Source organism: Dendrobates tinctorius, unplaced genomic scaffold (genome assembly GCF_039654945.1).
Source record: "Dendrobates tinctorius isolate UK_male_01 unplaced genomic scaffold, ASM3965494v1 ptg000104l, whole genome shotgun sequence".
Lineage (NCBI taxonomy): Eukaryota > Metazoa > Chordata > Amphibia > Anura > Dendrobatidae > Dendrobates > Dendrobates tinctorius.
In genome coordinates this window covers 2,144,808-2,156,809 of record NW_027361772.1, presented here as the reverse complement: position 1 = coordinate 2,156,809, position 12,002 = coordinate 2,144,808, and the positions used below count along the sequence as shown (strand labels likewise).

Sequence of the window (12,002 nt, the reverse complement as noted above, 5' to 3'; positions counted from 1 at the left end):
TGTTACTTAAGTATTATTAGCTAAGAATATTATTTTCCATATAGTTTAATGAATCATTTTGAACTGTTTGGCTTCTACAGCCTCTATTTATCACAGTACATAGCTGGCTTCAGAATACGTTAGCTGTGAATCTGTCAGTGAGCTTTTTCTGATGACAGGATCTGTAATCCTTTCATTCCTTGGGCAATCTTCTAAGATGATTTATTACTAGTGATGAGCGAGTATACTTGTTGCTCGGGTTTTCCTGAGCATGCTCGGGTGTCTTCCGAGTATTTTGGCGTGCTCGGAGATTTCGTTTTTGTCGCCTCAACTGCATGATTTGCGGCTGCTAGACATCCTGAATACATGAGGGAATTCCTAACAAACAGGCAACCCTCACATGTATCAGGCAGCCGCAAATCATGCAGCTACGGCGACACAAACTAAATCATAGAGCATGCTAAAATACTCGGAGACCACCCGAGCATACTCGGGGAAACCCCACAAGTAATGAGTATACTCGCTCATCACTATCAATGACCAATTAAAAGTTGAACTTTGATTTGGTGATATCTCAGTTTTGAAGATTGTTCAGGAGAAGATAGATTAGAGCTACAGACCCTGCTTTCAGAGTCTGTTTACTTTTACTTTCATCTTTCTCAGGAGCATTGGGTTTGCAGCTGCATTAACATTTTTCAGTTTTCTCTTCACTCATAGGTGCTGCATCAGTCTCATGACGTACACCAATGGTGCCTGATAGATCCAACGGACTTATGGCATCCATTATTTTCTTTATGGTTTTGACACGGCATCTGGCATTGTATTAGGAAAAATAGAGGCATGCTGGACTATGTTTCCCTCCAAACCCTATGAAATCTTCGTTTTGGAAACTTTGTTGCGAAAACTGACTAAGCCAAGTACTTGAACATGGATTGGTTTACTATCTGCTAGAGATGAGCGACTTTGCCTTTTTTAGGGTCGAGTTGGGTTTCATGAAACCCGACTTTCTCAAAAGTCGAGTCAAACGAAATCGGCCGACTATAGGGAAAAGTTGGGGTCCGACTGAAACACGAAACCCAATGCAAGTCAATGGGGAAGCAAAGTCGGCAGGGAGTGGAGGATAGTAAACACACCTACATGACGGACCGCTTTTTTAAAGTGTGCGAAAACTCTCTCTCTCTCCCCCGGACGCTGCACATGTCATCTCGTTGCCCACAGTGTACGTCCTTGCTCAGTGGTTGAAAAAAGTCACGTGCAAGCATTCTGGGAAATCCGACTTTGGCACTCGGGTCGGCGACCGCATGGCCGACCTCACGCTATGGTCGAGTCTCGCTGGGCGAAACCCGACTTTAGCGAAAGTCGGCGACTTTTGAATTTGACCGACCTGTTTCGTTCAACTCTACTATCTGCCCTTTCTTCCATACTCACAAACATAATAACATATGTCACCGAGCTCCTTCTGATTGGCTAAAAAGGTGGTTTGTTACTCTTTCATCTGTCTTTTTCTGACCATCTCTCAGCTGATTTATGACCAGAGACCACATCAAAGTTGAATAAATAAAAAGCCTGTCAAAGCCAAATGGTGCAAAGTTTTTAATGAAACGGAGACAAAAAGAAAAGAAAAGCTGGCACCATTCAACTTTTTTAATTAAACAAAAATTATTCTTAGCTCCAAATACATGCATTTAGGCATACAAATTGTCCCCCAAAGGTGAACCACCCATTTAAAGCAAGTCTTTGACTAGGTGGAAAATTAATACAATTTTCAATCTATCCAATCAAAGCTTATTGAAATTCTTGAGAAACCTTTTTGACAAATGGAGAGAAGAGGATGGCTCAGTGATCATTTTGGTGTGATCAATGTCATTATTTTGATATTGCAATCTTAGGCCACACTAAAGTCCCCATGTCACATAGCGAGATCGCTGTTGCGTCACCGATTTTGTGATGCAACAGCAATCTCGCTACGTGTGACACATAGTGGCGATCAGGCCCCTGCTGCGATGTCGCTGATTGTGCTCGAATGTCCTGGGCCATTTTTTGATCGCTGGTGTCCCGCTGGCCAGCATGCATCGCTGTGTTTGACAGGGACAACGACGAGCGACCTCAATACTACAGGTCTGAGAGACAGAGTCCCAACGACCGTTGTATCGTTCTGTATCGTTGCTGCGTCGCTGGTGAGATCTGACTGTTTGACATCTCACCAGCGACCTCGTAGCGATGCACCAGCGATCCCTACTAGGTCGCATCGTTGTCAGGATCACTGGTGCGCCGCCAAGTGTGACGCTACCCTAAGTCTGTAGGTTTTGGGTGGGAAAATTTTAATTATTATTACGTTATCTCTTAGACCATTATTAATAAGAAACCAAAATGACATACCCATCAACAATGGCAGATAAGTACTGCTACCTAAAACAAAGAGTCAGGAGCCTCTATACTAGAGGAGGTCATTATAAATAATACTTAATGAAAAAAGTTGTGTAAAGCTAGTAATGGGGCAACTCAGCAAAAAAAAAGAAGTGTTCTACTTGAGTTACAGCAATATGTTTTCTGGTCAAGGTCATTCATATCAAAGCTTAGTCACAGCTAATCATCTTCAGAGGAGACGAGCTTTCCAAGGTTTTAATTTCTGAAACTATGGAGTCAGATACACTCTAAGTTTCTGTGGGTCAACATTTCTTTTGCGGTTAAAGTCTACTTTGGGTTGAGTTTGGGAACACTTGTCACCTTGAAGGGTTTTAAACAAAGTCGCTAGATTAGGTCCAATCTGATCCATCAGGTTGTTTCTCACAGTGGTGACTGTCCTTTCATCACACTCCAAAAGACTACCCAATAGTTTGTTATAATATCTGGAAGAGAAGGGAGAGACCTTTTATAAGACTGATAGCACGATGCATACATTCAATGTTTCATAGAATGACTATACAATTTAGAAAGACTATGGATTAGCCATTTGCCACAGGTGAACCTTCATCTCTAGAATCTTCATAATTTGGCCTCTCTTGTAGACATAGAAACAGAATAAGTGTCAAAGGAAGACTCACTTGTTAGAAAAATGCTGTGGTAGATGCAGAACCTCGGATATTGCCTCTACATTGTGACGGGCTATACTGCAGAGCTCAAGCTTAGAGTAACAGTCCTCCTGTACCTCAGCGATCATTCGTTGTAGATTGGAACATCTTCTGATAGCCAGAAACACTTTTGAGGTAATGCCTCCAACTATGCACTTCAGACTTTCCTTCACGAACACCTTACCCTGAGAGAAGAAAATAACATCTGTAGATTTGCAATGTCTGTTCCTTACATTACCCGAAGTTGTCATACCCATTAAAAAATGGTGAAACCTTATAATTTTGTGGAATCTATTAACAATCTTGCAATGTGCACCACACTAACATTGGTGGAAAACACAGATTTTGGTGGGACTGGTCAGCCATTCAATGTGTATTATGTGTTTGGCCAAAGTTCATCACATCACATGGTATAGCACAGCCAATAAGGAGAGACTTTCAAAGCCTCTATAAAAGCAGAAGCAGGAAATGCAGAAGACATTTAGTGGTGAATCTGGATAGTGAGAGAACGTCACAGCTTAACTACTGAGAAAGGGAGAGAAAGTCATAAAACATTGAATAAACTGTAAAAACAGTGAATGTGACAGCAAGCAGTGAAGAGCAATTACCAACTGTTTACTCATTGCCATATATTTTGAGGTTACTTTGACATGTCTAAGGCTATTTCTTGGGTTAGAGCGCTTGAAACGGGTAATGCCAGAGTTCTAGGAGACGTCAGACTATCATATACATCTTTTAAGGGCAATTTGTGAATTGATATGGCACAAAACAAATTTCCTAGTACTACACAGCCAAGCTGAAAAAACTGATTTTCAAAAAATTCTCTCATCTCTATCAGACATGTTGAATTTCCATATGTCCAATTCTTTGTTTTTAAGGAAGATAAGCCAATATCGAAGGCCAGTCTAGATACGTTCAATACGTTATCAAATACTTATCACAAGCTTTAATCTTAAAGGAGTTGGGTTGTCCATTTTTTGACACTAATAACCTATCCTTAAAGGGGTTCTCCAAGACCTGTGTCTTAACTGACTGAGGTGCTGTATCGTAAGCACCCACATCAGTAAGCTGCTGAAGAAGGGCTATGGCAGGAGAATAAATCTTCCCTTTGGCTGACAGAGCACAAGAGGATTTTTTACAGCCTCAGACCTCTGTACACAGTCAGCTGAAAAGATCTATTTCTTCTGTCACAGATGTTATTCCAACCGCTCACCAGTATGTGTGCTTATGATACAGCTCCTCTGTCAGTTGAGGCTCAGGTCCAGGGAACTGTGTTACTTCAGATTGCATCCCATCCTGACACAATACAAGGACAGGCTGCCATTTGTATTATGTGATGGTAGCCATTTTATTACATTCTTGGAGAACCTCTTTAAGATAGATCATCAATATCAGATTGGTTTGGGGTCTAACACGCTATCAAATTCAATAGGAACTTATCTGCTACTACACAGTGTACGGAGTTACTGTATTCTGTTCATCTGTCTGTCAGAACTCATGTCAGACCCCACTGATATGATGTCAATGACCTGTCTTTGGGTTGGTCATCAATTTCAAAGTTGTGAACAAGGCCCTTTAAAGTGAAGTATAATATACTATATAGTAAACAAATGATGATGAACAAATAATTAAGAAATTCATACCAGAAAAAAATAACAAATAAGTACAATGCATGCAATGTGTTAAAGTTCGTGGGTCTCTACCTGGGTATCAAATTTAGCAGCATTGAACAGGAAGGACTTGCAGATGTCATAGAGTCCGTCAGTGTCACATGTCGTATTCTCCAGACAGGCGAAAGCTCCACAACCGACTGTCAAAGCTCCATTTAGGCAACGAACAATTTCTACTATATGGGGAAACAGAAAAATTCATGTTATTAGCTTAAAAAACTATTTAAAGAAGTACCGTATTTCTTATGCTGTTTCTATGGAAAGTTATCATACCTTTAGATATTCTTAGACTTTTTAATATCCAAGTCAAAAATATGATCTGCCTTAAAGTGGAAGTATAAGCAGATCAAAACTGGACATTTTTTGTTCCCGCTGTTCCCCTAAGTATTATATTTTAGTTTTTTTACATTATTTTTCTTTTTTGTTTTACCTTTTTTACTTAGTGCTAATTTTTATGCTCTTTACAAGGGGGCATGGCTCACAGAATTCTCTGAGGGACATGTTTTTAGACTGTTTTGTATAACTACCCTTGGAGCCACAGCCCCTAAATAAAGACCAACAAAATTAGCATTACATAAAAGGCCCACATCTTTGAAAAAAAGGAATACTCAAGAGAGCAGCAGAATAAAGAATTGCCACTTTTGACCTAGAGACAGGTCTTTTTTAATGGAAGCTAAAAAAAAATCACAAAAACAACCAAATGCCCAACTATAAGTATATCGTTACTACAATAGCTGATTACATTTACTGAAAATCTCTTATATGCAGTGTGTATAGAGGGTCCAATGGCCAATTAAATAGTTTACAAAATAACAAAAAATTCAGGGGTAACCAGATTATTATAATGTACCAGTGCAAAAAATGAGAAAAATACAAATATAGAAATCTTCATAAAATGGAACAAAATGTAAAAATTTGCTCAGAGCAGAATGAGAGGAGGGGGCCATAGCGAGGGATCGATGATAATGAAAATTTGGAAACACTAAAAAAAAACACCCACACAGTATTTAAAAACCACTTTTTTTTACTCAGCAGCTATTGATCTCTTACAGGACCATTTTTAGTTTCCTATGCTACAGAATTGTAATGTATCCGTAATGATGGTCCATATATCATGCTATTTTTTTTCTCGCTCTGTCCGATTTCGGAGAGAAATCGCAGCATGCCCAATACAGCTGAGAAAAATAGGCAGATCTGCACTGCTTCATAGAGTAACATTGGCCCGAGGGTAATCCGATTTTTTAATAGGATTGCTCTCATCCAATTTATATGCAGGCGTGAGCGAGCTGTTAAAGGAAACCTGTCAGTAGGTTTGTGAGAAAATATTCAGTATAATTTGTAGGTTATTGAAATCCCTGCTCATGCTATGTGTAGCTTTCGAGTGGGTGGTCCTAAACAATGATTGACAGCTATTTGTGATTGAAAACTTATACTTAAAGGCTGTTAATCCCTGATTAGGACCTCCAACTGGACTCCTACAGATAGCATAAGCAGGGATTTCAATCACCCTCAAGTTATAAGAAATATATTTCCACTAGTGATGAGCGAATGTGCTCGGATAACGTATTAACGTCAGAGGAGAGCTGGTAGAAGGGTTTATTATGTGACACAGGTAAACTCAGCTGTGCTGCCCTTCAACACCCTGACTCATGCAGGAGGTTAGATCAGGAGATCAGTGCTGTCTAATTACATCTCACACACTGCAAAACCTCATCGTGTCCAAACCCCTGCTCAATGCAGGATTCACTAAACCATCTCAGACAGATGTCTGTCGAAGACTCCATTGAAGGAGAACTCACACCTCTCATGGCAGCCTGTTCCACTAATTGATCACCCTCACTGTCAAAAAGTTTTTTCTAATATCTAACCTGTATTAGAAAAAAACTTGCTCTAAGCTGTAATGTGGGCGTTATTCTTTTCATTAAGTGTTACTGCCTGCTTATGATTGGTCAGCATCATACAGGGAGAAGAAGTACACGCCCCCAGTGAAAACTCTCTGTTAACACCTACTTGAACTTAAATGATTAGGTGCCAAATACTTTGATTTCTAATATCTCTACAATGGAAAGGAGAAATTTAAAGAAGTAAACAAAAAGTTCCTATTCAGTCACTGTTAAATCCTGGGTTTAGTTCAACATGAAAAATTTGGTGAAAGGTTGTTTTTAAGTTAATTTTACTTGGCTTTGCATGTGTGATATTTTGGTCAGCATTGTGGCCGTGGTTTTGGTTATTCAAAGGTTTTAGTCGGATTCATCATTTTTGATATTTCTAAAGTTTGCAAAATGTTTCTACGATTGTTCTCCAGCACTTTAGTGGTGTAGCAGTTGAAGGCTAATGTACAACATTTTCAAGCTTATCGAATGGAATGTGTGACTTTTTATTCTAAAAAAGGCGCAAAAAAAGCAAAAGAATAAAGAAAAAGCATCTTTGAATTTGCCGCAATTCATCAAACACTCGTTCAAAACCCACCAGCACAAAAAGAAAGATAACAAAAGGAATGAAAATGACTTAAAAAAAATGCATGTCTGTGCAGCATGCCACACAAATTTTGCGCCACTTTTTGTTCCACTTTTCAGAATATCTCTGATGTACTGAAAAATTAGTAACTATGATCCAGCACAAGGTGGAACAGTATCAGATGACAAATTCAACACTGCAGCATCTGTATGTAGAGTACAATACTCAGGGTAAAATGAGGAGGTGTGTGCCCCCACATCTGCTGTAGAACTACAAGTCCAGGCATGCCTTCCCAGTCTCCAACAGTAAGGATTTGCAGGGATTTGTAGTCCCACACCGAAATAGCTGCATTTCAATATTCAGGGCAAAATAAAATCATATAATATAATACATTATTATATGAATATAATATTAGAGTAATTGAGGTACTTCTATTCTGTAATTTACAATTCTGTATACAACAGACCTAGCGGAGCAAAGAGTAAATTGTGTTACCTGAGCTCTATGATGCCCATCTCCCTGAAGTGCACCTCTTACCTGAGTTCTGTGATGCCCATTTCTCTGCAGTGTACCCCTATCCTGAGCTGTATGATCCCCATCGCCCTGCAATGTGCCCCTTATCTGAGCCCTGAGATGCCATTTCCCTGAATTGCGCTCCTTACCTGAGCTGTAAGATACCCATCTTCCTGCAGTGTACCACTTACCTGAGCTTTGTGATGCCCCTTTCCCTGCAGTGTGCCCCTTACCAGAGCTCTGAGATGCCCCTTTCCCTGCAGTGTACCCCTTACCTCAGCTCAGAGATGCCCATTTATTTGCAGTGTGCCCCTTACCTGAGCTCTGTGATGCCCCTTTCCCTGCTGTGTGCCCCTTACCTGAGCTCTGTGATGCCCATTTTCCTGCAGTGTGCCCCTCACCAGAGCTCTGTGATGCCCCTTTCCCTGCAGTGTGCCCATCACCAGAGCTTTGTGATGCCCCTTTCCCTGCAGTGTGCCCATCACCAGAGCTTTGTGATGCCCCTTTCCCTGCAGTGTGCCCCTTATCTGTGCTTGAGATGCCCATTTCTTTGCTGTGTGCCCCTTACCTAAGCTCTGTGATGCTCCTCTGCTTTTCCTCACCAGCACTGAGTCTTCCAGCTCTTCATCATCATAGGCAGAGCACACACTGACCAGCAGCAGAAGGAGGAGGTTGCTCTTCAGAATCATTCTCCACTCAGTCAGCTCAGACCCTTTCTTCAGGCTGTTTTTATCAGATCTGCCACATTTTATACACTACACACATCTGCACCATGCATCAGCAGCCAATCCGCAGTCTTCCTCCGTTCACCAATCACGGCACAAGCCCATTCATTAAAAAATATTTTAAACCCCCACCACAAGTTTTCCAGGAAATATCGACGACCTTATTGAGCAAGTCACCTTCCTTCTCTATCATACAAAGTGTTTCACTGGGAGACCGGAGATCTGCATCTGATTTCAGGGCAAGACAGTGCCCTGCCAGAGCCAGTGATGCCCCCTGTGCTACATAGACCCATCTCACACGATGGGTAAATTTTCTTGAAACTTCTTGGATATGTTCTGAAATTTCCATTGCTGCTGATATTCACCACATAGTGAGATGATTATGGGAATATTGTTACTTTAGGGAATTATAATGTTTATTACTATTAATAATTATTATTATGCTTGCTTATATAATGTCAACATATATGCCACAGCGCTTTACAGACATCATCATCACTGTCCCCATTCAGGATCACAATATAAATTCCCTATCAGTATGTTTTTGGAGTTTCGGAGGAAACCGGAGAACCCGGAGGAAACCCACACAAATACGAGGAGAACATACAAACTCCTAGCAGATGTTGTCCTTTTTGGGATTTAAAACCAGTTTGCCATATTATTATGATAGCATGTGCTTAGATTTCCAGTCACACAAAGCCTTGGAAAAGGAGAGTTCAAACACTGTTTCTACAGATGACTACAATGGAGTCAAGAACATTGTGATCACCCAAGGAAGCATCAGTGATGAGAGACATTGGGGACATAACTTATGGAGCAGGACCCCCTCTCCTCCTGTAACTGGTGAATTATGTGTTACTCTGTGATGTCTTATCTTGCCTGTACATCTACCCCCTGACCCTTTGCTCAGTATTGAGTAGAAGCACCCTTTTGAGCTAGTACAGCCATGAGTTTTCTTGGGAACGATGCAACAAGTTTTTCACTCCTGGATTTGGGGATCCACTGCCATTCTTCCTTGTAGATCCTCTTCAGTTCTATCAGGTTGGATGGTGAACGTTGATGAACAGCCATTTTCAGGTCTCACCAGAGATGCTCAACTGTGTTTAGGTCAGGGCTCTGGCTGGGCCAGGCAAAAATGGTCATAGAGATGTTCTGAAGCCACTCCTTTGTTATTTTAGCTGTGTTCTTAGAATCATTGTCTTGTTGGAAGCTGAGCCTTTGGCCAAGTCTGAGGTCCAGAGCACTCTGGAAGATGTTTTCATCCAGGATATCTCTGTACTTGTCCGCATTCATGTTTCCTTCAATTGCAACCAGTCGTCCTGTCCCTGCAGCTGAAAAACACCCCCATAGCATGATGCTGCCACCACCATGTTTCACTGTTGGGATTGTATTGGGCAGGTGATAAGCATTGCCTGGTTTTCTCCACACATACCGCTTAGAATTATCACCAAAAAGTTCTATTTTCATCTCATCAGACCAGAGAATCTTATTTCTCATAGTCTGGGAGTCCTTCATGTGTTTTTTAGCATTCTCTATGCGGGCTTTCATATGTCTTGCACTGAGGAGAGGCTTCCTTCGGGCCACTCTGCCATAAAGGCCTGACTTGTGGAAGGCTGCAGTGATAGTTGACTTTGTGGAACTTTCTCCCATCTCCCAACTGCAAAAAAAGCAATCAATTTATTAATATATATATGGGGTGCTGCACAATACACAGGTAAGGACAATGATCAAAAAAGGAGAAAAGAGAACCCAGCATATGAGGCGCACACCCAGGACAATAAAGATATGTAAGTAAACATATATAAATTTTATTGAAAAGACAGAAAAAATGCACACAATAAAAACATTTAAAAGGCAAAACACACCCCCAATTGTACCAAATGGATCTAACTGGACTCCCCCTGACGAAGTTGCACTCAGCAGCGATATGCATGGGGCTCCCCACACTGCCTTGTCCTGGGACCTTCCTTCCCTGATGACCTGACCCCTGATGCTCCATGCTGGACTGCTCTCTAGGGTGATTTTATTATCACATCACTCTCTTTATCTGTATACTTTGGCACATATATATTCTTTGCCTATTGCATCATCCTTCAGTCCAGCCTCCCTTTTTTATAAGTGGTCTGATTCTTTGCTCCCTCTCTCATAGGGCTACTTACAGTGCCCTTTGGCCTTTATGAGGCCTTTTGGGGTAAGTGTCTGTGTGGTACTCTCCCTATCCTTATAGTGGATGGTCACTTTGCTCTCTCCCTTACAGGGCTACTTACAGTGCCCCCTGGCTTTTCTTAAGGCTGTTTGGAGTGAGTGTCTGTGTGTCATCATCTTTCTAGGGACGCCCAGATTTACAGTCTGTGGGTCATGCCTTATGTAATATCATATACATTTAGGCTAGCATCTTGCATATTTAACCATGTGGTTTCTATCCATTAGCATCTATTGTTAGATCCATTTGGGACAATTGGGGGGGTGTTTTGCCTTTTAAATGTTTTTATTGTGTGCATTTTTTCTGTCTTTTCAATAAAATTTATATACGTTTACTTACATATCTTTATTGTCCTGGGTGTGCGCCTCATATGCTGGGATCTCTTTTCTCCTTTTTCGACCATTTCCCTACTGCATCTCTGGAACTCAGCCACAGTGATCTTGGGGTTCTTCTTTACCTATCTCACCAAGGCTCTTCTCCCATGATTGCTCAGTTTGGCTGGATGGCCAGGTCTAGGAAGACTTCTGGTGGTCCCAAATTTCCTCCATTTAAGGATTATGGAGGCCACTGTGCTCTTAGGAACCTTGAGTGCTGCAGAAATTCTTTTGCAACCTTGGCCAGATGTGTGCCTTGCCACAGTTCTGTCTCTGAGCTCCTTGGCCAGTTCCTTTGACCTCATGATTCTCATTTGGTCTGACATGCACTGTGAGCTAATTTATGGACTTCCATGCGCTGCTCGACAAAATGCAGAATCCCACTTACGGTGAAAGATTAATCATTTATTCTCAATGCATTTCGAAGTAAGGGCTACTTCTCCCTCAGGGGATGACAAACAACATGGTTTTTGTTTGTCATTCCCCTGAGGAAGAACTAGCCCTTCGAAACGCGTTGGGAATAAATGATTTATCTTTCACTGTAAGTGGGATTTTGTATTTTGTCGAGCAGCGCATGGAAGTCCATAAATTATTTCCATAAGAATTGATGTATCAGCGGTCACTCGGTTGACCTTTGGATGTGCAGCAGCTGACTACGAATCCTATGTGCTTGATCTCTCCTACGAATAGGTGAGTGAATCTCTTTTATTCTTTTAATATTAACCCGGATAAGACCCTATTGCGCTTTTCTGTTCCTCTAGTATAATGCACTGTGAGCTGTGAGGTCTTATATAGACAGGTGTGTGCCTTTACAAATCATGTCCTATCAGTTTAATTAAACACAGCTGGACTCCAATGAAGGAGTAGAACCATCTCAAGGAGGATCACAAGGAAATGGGCAGCATGTGACTTAAATATGAGTGTCTGAGCAAAGGGCCTGAATATTTATGACCATGTGATATTTCAGATTTTCTTTTTTAATAAATTTGCAAAACATTCTATATTTCAGG

The 12,002-nt window shown here is 41.1% G+C and overlaps 1 protein-coding gene across 1 annotated transcript; it reads right to left on the bottom strand.

Moving 5' to 3' along the window:
* Nucleotides 1-1,600: 1,600 nt before the first annotated feature.
* On the bottom strand, nucleotides 1,601-8,395 carry STC1 (stanniocalcin 1). Its single transcript, XM_073588590.1, has 4 exons — nucleotides 8,259-8,395; nucleotides 4,754-4,896; nucleotides 3,024-3,235; nucleotides 1,601-2,828 (listed from the first exon to the last, which is right to left on the bottom strand). The coding sequence occupies exons 1-4, from the start codon at nucleotides 8,377-8,379 to the stop codon at nucleotides 2,615-2,617; spliced, it is 690 nt and encodes a 229-aa protein (XP_073444691.1). The 5' UTR covers nucleotides 8,380-8,395; the 3' UTR covers nucleotides 1,601-2,614.
* Nucleotides 8,396-12,002: the final 3,607 nt, after the last annotated feature.